This window comes from Xiphophorus maculatus, chromosome 19, assembly GCF_002775205.1.
Source record: "Xiphophorus maculatus strain JP 163 A chromosome 19, X_maculatus-5.0-male, whole genome shotgun sequence".
NCBI lineage: Eukaryota > Metazoa > Chordata > Actinopteri > Cyprinodontiformes > Poeciliidae > Xiphophorus > Xiphophorus maculatus.
This window is the reverse complement of record NC_036461.1, coordinates 1,047,109-1,062,986: the sequence shown is the minus strand read 5'-3', so window position 1 is coordinate 1,062,986 and position 15,878 is coordinate 1,047,109. Positions and strand designations below refer to the sequence as shown.

At 41.8% G+C, this 15,878-nt stretch overlaps 1 protein-coding gene across 2 annotated transcripts in view; it reads left to right on the top strand.

Annotated features, from left to right (window-relative positions):
* The window catches only part of lrfn5 (leucine rich repeat and fibronectin type III domain containing 5), a 92,229-nt gene that overhangs the window by 68,651 nt on the left and 7,700 nt on the right, over window positions 1-15,878 (top strand). For both annotated transcript variants that reach the window (XM_023353058.1, XM_023353057.1), the window contains 6 exons: window positions 4,233-4,456; window positions 5,437-5,565; window positions 5,649-5,829; window positions 6,080-6,235; window positions 6,465-6,724; window positions 7,146-7,613. In XM_023353058.1, the coding sequence (XP_023208826.1) occupies window positions 4,251-4,456; window positions 5,437-5,565; window positions 5,649-5,829; window positions 6,080-6,235; window positions 6,465-6,724; window positions 7,146-7,613 (1,400 nt within the window). In that variant the 5' untranslated portion in view covers window positions 4,233-4,250. The remainder of the gene's footprint in view (window positions 1-4,232; window positions 4,457-5,436; window positions 5,566-5,648; window positions 5,830-6,079; window positions 6,236-6,464; window positions 6,725-7,145; window positions 7,614-15,878) is intronic.

Below are 15,878 nucleotides of genomic sequence, written 5' to 3'. Positions count from 1 at the left end.
ACTGTATACAGATTTATAAACCAGGAGGAAATACTGAGAAACATGAAACGTATTCAGTCTAAAAACTCATCTGTGAGCTTCCAGGTTACATTTACAGCGTAAATCTCGTGAATTGGCTCCATTTTGAATGAAGCTGCTCTCCAGCTGCACCTCAGATGTCCTTGATGCTTTTAAAACAAGCAGAGGAACCACTTCAGTCAAGAATCTTCAGCGTCTCTCATGTAAACACTCTGAAAGTAACGCTACGGCAGAGAAATTGTTTGTTGAAGATTCTATAACCTGATAGCCGCTGATGGATGCACTCTGTTGTGTTTTGGAGAACGGTGCTGTGATGTGATGCTGGACCAGAACCATGAATCAGGCACTTACCCCCCGGCCTTCTCCGGTTTCTGTTTCTCCTCCCTTTGCAGTCAGACTCATAATCCTGATGAGCGCATTCATAACCTGGTCTGAAATCGATACTGGAGTGGTGTACATGTGTCTCCATATGCTGCATGCTTAATGAGTTTGGACCAAACTGCCGTCTCAGAGTGGGAGGAGGCTTTACGGGCATCAGCGCTCCGCTCCAATCGGGCCGACCTTCATAGTCAGCTCAGGTTCCTGCAGGTCAGGCTCTGCTGTAAATCATGTGGCTGCGAATGGATTCAGTCCAATCTGGTTAAATCCAGCAGGAGTCGTGATGGAAGATGAGCTGCTAGAGAAGATCAGCGTGATGGGAGAATGAGCATTAATGTGGGAATGTTTTATTTAACTGAATGTGTTCATGTGCATCAGGCATTAGATTACTGTTAGATTTAACAAAGTTAGTTCATGTTTTGGGCTAAAGTTTAGTTTATGTTTGCACATTGAGGAAAAAGCCGTAATGCTTCAAAAGTCAAACTGCTGGGCTTTAACTCGGCAAACTGTCGGACAGGAAACAAACATTTATAGCATGAAAAGATTTAAAGCAAGAGAAGCTTCAAGCTAGCAGTTCTCTACATAAAAACAATACAACAAAATACAAAGAGAGTAAAATAGAAGATTAATTGCTGACAAGTTTTGCCCCAAGACTTTTTCCCAGGAATCCTGGATAAAGATCCAACAAGCAGCCAGTTAACTAACCGTAACCTTTGATCTTCTGATGGTTTTATGTCTTAATTATGTCTCATTCCTTTAATATCCATATTTTGATTTAAATTAACTAAACATTTTTAAGATGGAAGGATGTTGGCAGTAGATGTCATGTAAATTTAAAATGTTTTGATTTGGTTAAACTGATTTTTAAATGTCTGGATGTTTCGACTGCAGAGCCATGAGTCTGGAGACTCTCATCGACTTTCATTTACTGGGGTGTGTGTGTGTGTGTGTTGGGGTGTGTGTGTGTGTTTAGCGTTGCTCAGTGCAGCAGCCTCATAGTCTTTATTTAATTAGTGCACTAATTCTGGTGTATTTAGGCAGCTGATGACCCCTGTTGTTTGAGTGGATGAACCCATTAGCTGATGCTTGAGGTTCTCTGCGATGGACAGAGAGAAGCTGCAGCATCGGAGCATCAGAGCATCTTAGCATCTTAGCATCAGAGCATCTTAGCATCGGAGCATCAGAGCATCTTAGCATCTTAGCATCAGAGCATCTTAGCATCGGAGCATCAGAGCATCTTAGCATCTTAGCATCAGAGCATCTTAGCATCGGAGCATCGGAGCATCTCCAGCCTGCATTAGATGCTCCAAGGCTCATGTGTGAAAGTCTGAAACAGAAGATATTCTCACTGGAAACCATTTTAGAAACTCATATCTAATAACTAATCTAATCTGTTGAGGAAAATGAATGCTGCTCCAGGATTGGCTGCTCATCAAACATCAGCCAATTAGAATGTAGAGCAGCATTGCACCTGGTTATTTCAAACTGACTCCTCCTTCGTAGAGAACTGCACCTAAAATCAAAAAAGAAAACAATATTGTTATGCCCTTCAGTCCATCACTCCTTAACTGTATTGGACAAAACTTATTTATCCAAAATTAAACTCAAATCTGACATCAAAAGGAACATAAAGTTCAAAACCTTGAGGGGAAAATCCACGACTGCAGCAGGAAAATCCTCCATTTAGTCATTTAATAAATCCCAAAAACAAAGCATGTGTCTAGTTAAGAGCCATCAGGAGCAGGAAAAGTGAACAAAGTGCTTCAGTGGTGGCTGCAGCTTCAAAAGAGTGACAGAGCGACTTGCTCCAAGCGTTGAACCACCAACTCGTCCCGCCGGTTTCCCCGGAGACCTGAACGCCGCTCAGATCAGTTTCAATACAGTCTGTGTGGCGAATCCATCAGAGCTGTCCGGGGACGCGAGTCCTTCATCAGTGTGCAAGCCAGGGGTGAAACAGCTTTCTGTGTTTCTGTGTGTGGTGTGTGTGTGTGTGTGTGTGTGTGTGTGTGTGTGTGTAGGGTTGGGATTTCTGGGGAACTCAGTGGACAGCTTTCAAAGAAACGTATAAATCCGTCTCCTCTCGTGTGAAACAGAATCACATTTTTCACACCACTACAAACAGAGCTTAATTTGTCTTCCTACCCATAATCCCTTTGGTTAATTCACCGTCGCATTTGATCCCAGCAGGGCGGAAAGTCAAGTCTCTCTCAGAGTAACCTGAGTTACTGTCACTAAGCTCGGTTCTGCCGGGATGCTAACTTTCCCAGCATCCTGTGTTCTGGATCCGTTCACGGTTTGCGTGAAACAGGAAGTAGTGAACCTGCCCCCGCCCCTCCCACCCCTGTTTTCCTTTCACACCTCAGCACTCATTTTAATTAGCCTCTCTCTGATCTCTCTTTTCTCTCGCTCTCTGATAACTCTCTCTCTCATTTCCTTCCCATTTCTTCTCTCAGTCTCGTTGACGCTCATCAGAGTCATTTGTCAGTAATTAATGAGCCGATATCTGCTTGGGAGAGGCAGGGGTCACTGTGAGGACGGCCCCATGACTCATTCTGTCTCTGCTCACAGGGAAACGGGAGTGGTACGACCTCCAACAGGGCAGCCGCTTTTAGTCCAGTAATTACATAAAGAAAGGAAAAGCACAGAAAGATGGTGCAGTAAGAGGTATTAATTTAATAATGAGATATTATAAATGTTTCAGACAAAAGAAGAATCACAAATTCAGGTTTAATAGGGGAGCTGGAGCTCAGTGATGAGAGCTTCAGTTAAACAGTTCATCTTTTTATTTGCTTCCATCTTGATTAAATAATTAATGTGACCAGCAGCAGGTGCAGAGATAAAAACGATCAGCTCTAGTCGGCTGATGGTTGGATCATCAGCGTTGAATCAACAGAGAGATTTTGGAGGAAATTATTCTCCGTCTAATGTTAGGCCTAATTAATGCTGATCATTTTATTACCGGCTCACATTTTTAATCTCCAGTTTGGAACAAACTATTTTCTGGACGTTTTATATTTAATATTAATCTTCAGCTCTACGGTAAATAAATTCAGTTTTTCAAAGGTTATTAACTCCTCTTGGTTCTAAACAAAATGCTAAAAGAAACTTTTACCAGGACATTATTGTGTGTTTTCAATTTGCCTTTTTGCTTCACACTATATTTATTATTCTGCCTCATTTTTAAAGGAGGTTTGACTAAAGTTCAATCAGACAGAGTTCTGCTCTCATTTTGTTTCTCGATGTTCTTCACTGCATCAGTGGGACCTTGGATTTATTCAGCCTTTATTTTCTTGTGTCCTTCAATGTTTTTATTTATACACTAACCCTGTTCACTAATTAGCTACAAGTATTTCTACCAATCAAAGAATTTCAAGGACTTTATGCTGATGTGGGATTTATGATCTAAGTCAACTCGTTAGTTCTTAGAAATGCTCAGAAAAGTTCTTTATGTGGAAATATGTCCTTAAAGCAGCAGTTTGTTCCCTGATGCACATCGTCTGGCTGAGTGAGATCAGAAAAGCTCTGATGTCACCAGAAGCAAACCTGCAGCAGCTCAGGATTCAGAGAAGCAACTCCCAACATGCCAGGTCTGGTTTTATCACGCTGGAAGGATTTCACAAGACGCTAAAAACATTCCACTGGTTCACCATTCCTGGGCCTAGTCAAAGCCCAGATCTTGGTGAGGTTGAGAGTGGCACAAACTTTAACCCTAAATCCGATGTCAGAGATGGTTAATGGCTGCAAGATGTTCACTTTGGTGAAATTCTATTAATTAACCAAAAGAATCAAAATCACACCAACTTCAGTGAAGTCTTCTGTTCTGTCTACCTGTCCAGGTGTCCGACCAGGTGAGGATGCTAACCATGGAGAGGCTGTTGCTCTGCGTGATCCTGGCGGTTTCCATGGCGGTGCGGGCACAGATCTGTCCGAAGCGCTGCGTCTGCCAGATCCTGTCACCGAACCTGGCGACGCTCTGCGCCAAGAAGGGTCTGCTGTTTGTGCCGCCAAACATCGACAGGCACACGGTGGAGCTGCGGCTGGCCGACAACTTCGTCACAAGGTGATGACTGCATGAGAGACGGCAAGATCAGTCCGCGAGGTCTGTGCGGTGCCAGGCGGTCCAGTTACTTCGGTCAGGGACCATGGACCTGCACCGCTCTGAGATACTGTAACAACCAGACAGAAAAACATAAACTTCTCCTGGTGGAAGTTTTCTAAGACAGAAACCTTCATCTTCAACCCTCACACACGTCACCATGTTGCTTCTTACAACTACAGTCTGACTGGCTGAAGTTCGTCTGTGAATATCAGCTTTTAAGATTTGGATTTTATGTCGGGACTTTGACTGGACCATTCTAACACATGGATCCAAACCAGTCCATTATTCATCCCACATATGAAAGTGGCTCATTCACTTTGCCCACTGCATGTCTGCCAATCAGGCCAGAGAGAGTTTTCTGTCCTCTGATCATATATTCAGTGAACAGCAGTAATATGAGTAATCCCTGTAAGACAAGTGGAAGATAAATTGAGTCCTTTAGTGTGAAGAGAAACAAAACTGGGTCCAGAGACATTAATCTACAGCATCACGAGGCGCCAGAATCTTCTGGTGAATATAAATCAATTTTGGAGTAGAAGGCAGAGATGGCATGATTGTGGGAACAAACTCAGCGTCCACAGGATGCAAACGAACCCGTTTGGGTAGAAGAGGGTCTTCCAGGCCCTGGAGGAACTCATGGTTGGTTCAGAGTAACTGGAGCAGCTCAACGCGTCTCCAGATGGCAGAGAATGACAGAGAAAACGTCGTGCCTGCAGATTTCTGAAGGATAACTTGTGTGAAACCTCTTCTGTATGAAAGAGGTTTCCACTCTTCCCTCCTTTAAGTTTTCTGTGCATTTGAACCTCATTGTAGGAGTTAAACATTCAGCAGACAGATGGTTTAATGGGGAAGTTTGGTCAACAGCTCTGCTGGGTTGATGTTATCCAAAACGCTGCATGAGGTTTGATGTTTAATGACTCTCAACTGGTTTGTGTCAACAGCGTGAAAAGGAAAGACTTTGCAAACATGACGCGGCTGGTGGACCTGACATTATCCAGAAACACCATCTCATACATCACACCTCATGCCTTTACAGATTTAGAAAATCTCCGAGCGCTTCACCTCAACAGGTAAGACGTCAACAACGAGCAGTGGAGAGTGCGCTGGCGGTGAAAAGGCTTGGATTATTCCGTCTATGTTGTTTGTGTTGCAGTAACCGTCTGACGAGGATAGGCAACGACACGTTCAGCGGGATGTCAAAGCTTCACCACCTGATCCTCAACAACAACCAGCTGGTTCTGATCCATCAGGGAGCGTTCAACGACCTGCTGGCGCTGGAGGAGCTGGACCTCAGCTACAATAACCTGGACTCTATTCCCTGGGAGGCCATTCAGGTCGGCGCTGAACAATCAGGCTAAGATTAAAGTCAATTATGGAGAAATGAAACACTCCTTTTTAATCTTTCATATTCTATTTCTAAAAAGATGGTACTTTTACTATGAAAATTGGGAACAACGTATAAAAATGTGGTTTCATTTCTCCACCTCCCTCCATCGCTAACCTTGTCATGCTTAGCAACAATTAAACATCTCTAGTGAAAGCTAAGGAAATTTAAAAATATGTATTTTTCTCTTCTTTATGCAGAGAATGACGAGCCTTCATACGCTGAGCTTAGACCACAACATGCTGGAATACATTCCAGAAGGAACCTTTTCCCTTCTGCAGAAACTCAACCGGCTGGACGTCACCTCCAATAAACTGCAGAAGCTCCCACCAGACCCCCTGTTTCAGCGGGCGCAGGTACGTCACAGAAACAGCTTCTACCCAAAATCACCAGCAGCCAGAAACCAGTTTGTGTTGATTTCTAAAACAGAATCTGTTTAAAATGTTCAGTTTAACATTTGCAGGAGCAGAAGAGGCTCAACGTTGTCAGAACATTGTCTCCAGTTTCTTAGAAATATTTCCTTCTTACAGATTTCTTTGGTTTTGCTTTCTGACATTTAAATGTTTCTGGTCGTTGATCTTCCAGGTTCTAGCCACATCAGGGGAGATGACTCCCTCGTCGTTCGCGCTGTCGTTTGGAGGAAATCCTCTCCACTGTAACTGTGAGTTACTGTGGCTGAGGAGGCTGAAGAGGGAGGACGACCTGGAGACCTGCGCCACGCCTGAGCACCTGGCCGGCCGGTACTTCTGGTCCATCTCTGAGGAGGAGTTCCTCTGTGAGCCGCCGCTCATCACCAGATTCTCCCATGAGATGAGAGTCCTGGAAGGACAGAGAGTCGCTCTCAGGTACCAGCTCTGGACCCGTGAAGAGGGTCCTGCTGTCAGAGTGACTGAATTGCACATCAGAAACTTTGTCCAAAAACTGCAGTTTCAACAATCTTCTGTCAGAAATGTTGGCTTGGATTGTAGCCTGTACTGACTCCAGATTTGGTTCCTTTAAAACTGGTCTATTTGCAATTTTCACGTTCAAATTGTGAACGTGTGTGGTCATAGAAATGATTTATAGATTATTATTGAAAGACGTTTCCTGTTTTCTCCATCAAGAAGTTGGAGAAAACATTTTCTTGATGTTCAGTCCCATCAAGTCCCAGAGGGAAAACGATTCATCCGACACCGTTTTGCTTTTATTGCTCATGTTTGATCCACCTCGGCCTCATTCTGCTTCCTCTCTAATGAGCCCATTTGCTCTGGTTCTGTGTCATTAAAGGTGTAAGGCAAGAGGCGATCCAGAACCAGCCATTCACTGGATCTCTCCTGAAGGCAAACTGGTGTCCAACTCCTCCAGAACCTTGGTTTACAGCAACGGGACTCTGGACATCCTCATCAGCACTGTGAAAGACACGGGCTCCTTCACCTGCATCTCGTCCAACCCGGCCGGCGAAGCCCACCAGACCGTGGAGCTGGTCATAATCAAACTGCCTCACATCTCCAACAACACCAACAACATCCAAGAACCCGATCCGGGTTCGTCAGACATTTCCACGTCGGCCCGAGGCGGCGCCAACGGCAGCAACGTGACGGGCGACGTGAAGGGCGGCGTGGACAAGCGGGTGGTGACGGCCGAGGCCAGGTCGTCCACCGCGCTCATCAAGTTCAACTTCCAGAGGAACATTCCTGGCATCAGGATGTTCCAGATCCAGTACAACGGCAGCCAGGATGACTCGCTGGTTTACAGGTGAGACGACGGCGCCGTCAGGAGGGCGGGAAGCTTTACTCTCTGGAAACCCAGCCAGTCTGAGGCTCTCAGGTTACACTAGATTGGATGTAACTTTAATGTTATCACTGGAAAACATGAAGAAAATTGGATTTTAAATGTACTGAAACTTATGGAGATAATCAGGCTTCCTGGACGTACGTTTAATTTCAAGAAGCATGAAGCAGCAAAGGAGTGATCCACTGAAAACAAATGACCTTCTAATAAACATAGAAACATAGAAAGTGGCGTGAGAACCTGACACATGGTCTGGTATTCATAAAAACAATTATCTGCCATTACAAAATATTTCTCTTTTCGGAAAGTTTCCATCCACATGAACACGTACAACTACAGAAATGTGCGTTGCTTTAAACAGCCAAACCCCTAGGGGGCACTGCAGGGCACACTGCTAAAACCTGTCAACCAATCAGAGTGCTTCAAAACAACCTGTCAGGTTGGAGCCAGGCGGTTTGACAGATAAAGGGTGAACTATTTTAAAACAGCGTATTAAAATATAAAGTTATTAAAACAAAAGACAATGATGATTAAAGTCAGTATGTGGAAATATTGCTGCATTATTTTTCAGACTGTAATGGTTTTGCACAGGACCAGAAATCTGCATTTTCCAAAGTACACACAAACACAAATATGGAGTTTTCTCAAATGTCTTTGGTCATTTTTTTATGAATAATTGTTTTTGATAATATCCAGAGTTTTTGTGTGGATGACAGAACGAAACGCATAAAAGTTACATTATAATATTTGTTCCCCAGATATCTCTCTACATGTGGACAAAAAAATGAAGACACGTTTTAAAAATGGCTCCTGCAGGTTAAACTGAGTGGAAGTTCAAAGACACAAACACTGAATAAATAAAAGGCCCGAAAAATGAAAAAGAGAAGAAAAATATTTAGATGAGAAATCTGACATTTTAAAAACAAGCAGTAAGGAAGAACATGCTTTGCAAAGTCTGCATCCAGCTGAGAAGTGAGTTGATGAGTAGATCTGTCACCATAACAACTGTTGCTCAGCGATTAATTGTCTCACAAATTATTGCGATAAACAATAAAATAGTTTGAAGACCTTTTTAAACTGATGTTATGGTAATGACATAATAATGCAAACATAATAATGCTGCCAAAAATAAATACACTTTATTTTCAAAAGGACATTTAACACTGGAAAATAAACACAACAACCAAAAACTAAAAGACAATGGATTCTCAGTCCGTTAACAAAAATCCACATAATAAAAACTAAACAACACAAAACCAAAGTGGAAATAAAAACTACATTCAACCAAAAGAGTGCAGATTATGGAGTCTGTCTGCTATATTATCTTCAATAATCATTAGATTTAGATAAATAGATGAACACGTCCGACCAGCTGATAGTTCACTAAACCCGAGTTCAGCCTTTTTTCATCCAGTCATCAATAGGAGGAGAAAAAGGCAGAAGAAACCATAAAATCAATAAATTAAAATAAGGTTGATCATTTTCATCTTCCATGGAATTAATTGACTTATTGATTATCAGGCCTATTATAAAATTCTGATTTTAACTTTGGTCTCCAGCTGGACGGACTCGACACTTTCCATACGCTCAGAATCACGCAGATCAAATCCGTCTGCAGGGAAAATGATGCTGCAGCTAAATATTTGCTCAGGTGAAATGAGGAGATTAACAAACACAAAGAGCCTCTGCAGGGAAAAGCGCCAGAAATGATCTGCTTCCCATCAAGGCTGCAGCAACACGACTTGTCGCTACGCGTCTCCATAAGAACCGTCCGGGTCGCCGTAACCAGAGATCCGAACCAAAGACCAGCAGATCCTGAGCAGCATCCAGTTAACGAGCAGGAAACATTTAGAGACGAATCCACAGCGATTATCTGCCATGCATGTTATTTTAATCTGTGTTCATAATTCATCAGCTATTAACCCTTTCAGTGAAACTTTCATGGAGACGATGGCGACACAGGGATTATTTATCCTCCGTCTTGTAAAGATTCAGTCTCTTACATTAGGAGAGCCTCCTCTTCCTCCTCTCTCTCCTCTTCCTCCTCTCTCTCCTCTTCCTCCTCTCTCTCCTCTTCTTCCTCCTCTTCCTCTTTTACCTCCTCTTCCTCTTCCTCCTCTCTTCTTCCTCCTCTTCCTCTTTTTCCTCCTCTTCCTCCTCCTCTTTTTCTTCTTCCTCCTCTTCCTCTTTTACCTCCTCTTCCTCCTCTCTCTCCTCTTTCTCTTCTTCCTCTTGCTGACGTTTCAAACCTCAAAATTTTCAGCAAATGTTTTGGATTTTTGTTTTTGGTTATGGAAAATAACTAATCCTTTTATGGCTTTCCCAAATTATTTTGATGAAAACTCTGCTGGAATCCTTGTGAATGAATGTTTAGGGAATTTATGGAGTAAAATTACAGTCAAAAATAATTAACAGCAATAATTTCACTTATTTAGCCTGTCAGAAAAAAACGGTTAATTTGAAAGTCAATTTGAACATGTTATTAGTTCATTTATAAATGTCATTTTAGTTGCTAATAAAGCTGATATAAGAACTTATATTAAAACTTATTTTAGCTCACTTGAAGAATTTCTTTTCAGGGATAAATCTGCTTGGTCCGCTTCTTGGGATCCAATCTTAGCATATAGTAGCTTAAAGATTACTAACTACATATTTAGCTTGAAGCTGACATTTTAGTTGGTTAAATATTTAGCTTCACACTAAATATTTAGTGTGTTATTTAGCTTGAAGCTAAATGTTTTGATTGCTACGTGACTATTTAGTTTGACATTTACTAATCTATGAATTACTTGCTGAAAACTTGTCAGTTATTTTATCATTTGTGTTGGAAACAACTAAAGAATCTATTTGCTGACAGCTATCTGATGACATGTAGCCTAACATCTCATCAGATGCCTTTGGTTCTGGTCAGATGGACCCCGACCAGAACCTGACCTGACCAGAACCAAAGGCAGGGGAAACTCTGCTTTAGCTAAATAATCTGGCAAATATCAGCAGGATTGCTAACAGTTTATTTACTGATCCTATAAATAAGCAACTTAATGACTGAAACCAAAGTTTTGATTGAAGTATTAGTATATTTCTATAATATCTCTATAATACATCTATAATCTGTCTATATCCTGTAATATTTCTGTAATATTTCTATAATCTCTCCCAGCTGCTGCTCAGTGGTGCAGAGAAACGTCTGCATTTCTCTCCTCTCTGCGTTAATCCCTCTCTGCTCCGTCTCTCTGCAGCTTTCTCGTCTTTTTCCTCAATAAGAAATCATTTGTGTGTATTTTGCATTTCTCTTGTCTTTAGATAGCAGATTGATTGCCATTCCACTCCTCTGTCAGCACAAAGAAGCATCTTATAGATCACTACACAAACAGAGAGCAGGGACAGAGCAGGAAAACTGGAGCAGAGAGAAAAACAATAAACTGGAATATAAGCAGGACGACAGCGAGGCAAAGTGCTGGAACATGGAGGGAAGGAGACTAATAGACGGGGGAAATCTGGCCCTGTTGTTGCCAACAAGACGCTTATTTTTCAGGTTCAGTGAGAGTTTATTGATCTGCCACACATTGACATTCTCTCCCTCCTCAGCATTATTCTGCTGAGAGTGGGAGGAGTTCAATATGTTTCCAACTAACTATGAATTTGATCCGTTTGCTCAAAGCCTTCGGAGAAGCCGTCATGCAGACCTGTGAGCCGCGGCTGAGCTGTGTTGGTTGTGATGGTTGGCTTTGCAGTGAAGCCTGATGAGAAACCCGAGCGGCCTCCTTCCTCGGCAGGGTCAGAGGTCGGCTGCAGAGCAGCGGCTCACCAGGACGCTGGGCTTGACTCAGACACATGGGAGAGCGGCGGCAGGGTACGGATGCAGCGCCGCTGTTTTAACACTCGTCTTCAGGATTGTGTTTCCACCCAGAGCTGGGCCGGCTGCCCAGTCGGTCACACAGAACAGCAAGCAGGTCAATACAAAAGTAAAACGCAGAACTTTGCCTCATTAAACTTCCATTTAAGAAGAGCTAATCTACACAGAAGCTCCAGTTAACTGTCCAGAGCATGTCAATCTTTACCGCACAAACAAACAAGGAGTGTTGACCTAAAAGCTAGTGCCAATCAAAGATACAAACTAAAGATGGCGTACGGCTGTTTTCCATCTCAACCAGGTTTTGCTTTAACTGGTTCAGCACCTGCCAGCTCATTTCCAGCTTTACAGGCTGGAAGCTGCTGACTTTTATTCATCATCAGGGAATCAGTGGCAGAAGTTTCACAGCCGTTCTTTACATTCAGGTGACAGACGGGTTAATCAGACGGGATGTTAAAGGCTTCGTATGAATAATGGATCAGCTTCATGGCCTTCATGGCAGCATCACTGCAGCTGCAAACGAAGCCGTTTCCATTTCAGCGAGGAGCAGAAACACAATATTAAGAAAAAGGATCAAATGTTTCCCTGGTCCACAATCAGAACAATCAAATACGTCCAGACAGAAATGATCCTTCCTCTTTCATTCTGCTCTGATTGTCGTCGGCTCTCTTTTTTCCCAAATCTTCCTCCAGCGCCTGTTTTCTGCTCCAGCAGATCCATCAAGCCACAGGGGCCGGTTGCCATTTCCTAAGTCAGTAAAGAAACGTTACACATCAGGCGAATTGTGTGACCATTTTTTAAAATAATGCTGCTCAACAGGGGCCTGAGGAATGGCGCCAAGCTTTAAGAAAAGGGCCCACGTTCCCTTCCTTTAACTAGCAGGACGTAGTTCATGCTGCAGCGCTCCCTGGGGCCGGGACAACACTCAGCTCAGCTGTGCTCAGAGCATGAAAAATCAGGCCCATTTATTCTGCTGCAATGTTCCAATTCTGATTTTATAGTACAATAAACATGCAGAAAACCCAGCATTATTTTTACTGCTAGCCAGGAAGACTAGGAGCCAAACAGGGGTGAGGAATGGAGAGAACAAAAAGATTCATATGCCTCGTTAAAGTTTGATAAAACATGACAATATATAAGTAGACAGGAAATATATTTTGTTATATGGTTTTCAGAATCATTTCCAGCAGAAGATGAATGTGCAGCAGTTAGAAAATGTAGATGCAATAAAGGTGTGAGAGTTTTCAGAGATAATATATGGAAGCAGAGATGAGTTAGCTGTAAGGGGCAGATGGAGGCCTGCAGCTGAAACACCTGCTAATATCTGCCAGCCACAGGTTTAACTCTGACATCTGCTGCTGCTGCTGCTTTAAGGAGACCAGCCCAAGTTCAGACGACCTTCCCTCTTCATTTAAAACGCCCAGACATTAAAAGGTCTCTGCTGCTTTTTCTGAATTCATATTAACCATAACTCGTTTATGCTTCGCCACACCTGGTTTAGAGAGCAGCCATTACGCTCCACAGTCATGTGATCAAAACACATCAGACTTTAACTATTAAAATAGTTTGTTTTAAATCTGTGTTTTGAAGGATGTTTGCATTGGTTGGACATAAACATTACAGTTACAGTAAAAAGTACAGTTACATTCTAGGGTTTAAAGTTCAAAGATTTTTATTTTCATAATTATACATGTTTGACATAAATAATATCATAACCATCTAAAGAAAATACATTTTAAAAACCCTCCTAAACTGTGTTGTGAAGTAGATCTTAACATACAAAATAAACACAGAAACTCTGAGTTTTCTGCCTGAAAGTGACGGCCGGATGTTTCCAGCCGGTCTGAGGCTGTGAGCCCGTAGCGCGGCGCTGCGCCGGGTTAGCCACATTAGCTATGAGGTCAGCAGTAATGGGGCGAGCGATGAGGAAGCATTAATCCTCCTCACTTTGTGCTTGGAAATCAGCTATTCCCAACCAGGCTGATTGGATTTGCTCCTAGCTTGAATGTCATGTGTAATTGTTTAATTACTTACATGTTTAGAAAGATTAAAGAGAAGAAAATTAGATTCAAAAGCTGCTGAGGGAAATGATTTATGGGATTACTGCAGTAAAATTCACTAGAAAGGCAGAAGGTAAAGTTAGCATCTCTAAGAGGTACAGCGCAAAGCCAAGTTTTTAAAACCAATAACAGATTGTTAAAGTTATTTATCTGGGGAAGCTTCTTCATGTTTGAGGCTGTTTAATTTAGAGCAGTTTGCTCCGTAGCAGAAGCGCTCGCCAGAAGCACTGAATAGTTTTTCACCAATAATTGGACAACCTACTTTCAGAAATCTGTGGCCCATATTTTGGTTTCTCCTCCAGTGGAGGAATACTGGGGAATGATTTGCAATTTTTATCTCAGTTCATAAAAGTAGAGAATAAGCAGTAATGCTAACATGGAACTGCTGCAATTAGAAAATTAGACTTCTGAAAAAAGCTTGTGGTCTGATTCTACTAATACAACTTCCTGTGGATTTTACAGGAAATCATTTTATTTACCTGAAATTAGGCAAATAAAATATCAGTTTTCTTCTCTGACACATGGAGGTGGACAAAGCCAAGAAAGGAAGAGAACAGAAATATTCCTAAAAATTAAAATTATATTTTATATATATATACTGACTGAGTTATGAGCAACACAACATGGACAGGAAGCTTCAACCAGTTGGGTTTATTGGAAGGATTCTACTCTTCTACAGCTAAAACCAAGATGGCAGAGGGCATCACACATCGGATCAGCACCAAGAAACACACAGCATGGCTCCATCAATACATTCCTGTCTGGCTGCCATCGCTGCTCCGCTGCACAACAACCAGCAACCTGTTGACCAAAGTCCTGCTGAGTCTGATCTTCCTGTTGATGTTTACAGACGGCCTAAATAAAGTCCTTACAGCAGAAAACAAAGTACAGATGTTTGGTCATAACACAAACCCAGAGTACCAGAACCAACACCTCCTCCTAACTGTAAAGCAAAGAGGTGAAGGTGTGATGATCTGGGCTTAAAGACAGTTACAGATATTAATCTGAACTGGCCAGTTTGTTACAGATTCCACTAAACAGTAGAACAGAAAAGCCAAGCCGACCTGTTGGAGGTGAACTCTCCTCCTCTGGATGTCAGAAGGTTTGCTTCATTTCTACCCTTGTTGGGAAACGTTTCAGCGAGCGTTGGCGTTTAAAGGTCTGCTGACTGTTTTTTATTAGCGTCACCAAACATGTAGCATGTAGCTTATGGAAAATGAACAAACGTGAACCAATCTGGTAATGTTTTCTTTAATGTTTGTTCAATTTTGTTAATAATGACAGAAACACAAAACATTTTTTAAGAAATTCTGAGATTTGTAGACAATTGTATATGTAATTATTGGGTAACACTTTATTTGACGGGTTGTGCATAAGACTGACATGACACTGTCATAAACATGAATGAGTCTTTATGAATGTCTATAACCGTTGTCATAAAGTGTAAATATTGACACTTCAATGCAAAGTTGCTCTAAAAGTTGCATTAAAAGTCCATTAAAAGTGTCAACTCTGCATTAAAGTCTCATTATTTACAAAAATAATGTCAAGTTGGCACTTTTAATGAACTTTTAATGAACTTTTAATGAACTTTTAATGCAACTTTTAGAACAACTTTGCATTAAAGTGTCATTATTTACACTTTATGACAACAGTTATAGACATTCATAAAGAATGAATGTCAGTCTTATGAAAACCCTGTCAGCTGCAGTGTTACCAATTTTTGTTATTTTTCAAAGTCATTCAGATCCTGCTCAATATTCTGGTATGTTTATCTAACAGTAAAGACAAAACTGAAAAGTTCACAACACTAATTAATACAAGATGTATTTTAGACCTCAGTATAATAAGAAATGTATCTGTAAACCTGACCTGTGTGTGTGTGTGTGTGTGTGTGTGTGTGTGTGTGTGTGTGCGTGTGTGTGTGTGTGTGTGTGTGTGTGTGTGTGTGTGTGTGTGTGTGTGTGTGTGTGTGTGTGTGTGTGTGTGTGTGTAGTAGTGGGCGTGACATGATACATTAAAAGAACAAAGGAAGATATATCTATATTAATATATATACTGTATATATAAATCCATTTGCAGCCTCCCTGAAGCCAGTGAAATATCTGCGGTGAATCTCGGAGTTTCCTCCCAGCTCTGCTGCTGTGGGTGAAAGAGCAGCTCAGTTATTAGAACCTCTGACTCCTTATCACATGACTGCAGTTCAACCAGAAAACGTTTTTTTGTCGATTCGCTGACTTGGATGCTTTTTTTTATTCCTTTCCTGGAGTAATGTGTTTGTTTCCTTCAGGCTTTGCTCAATGTTTAATCAAGTGA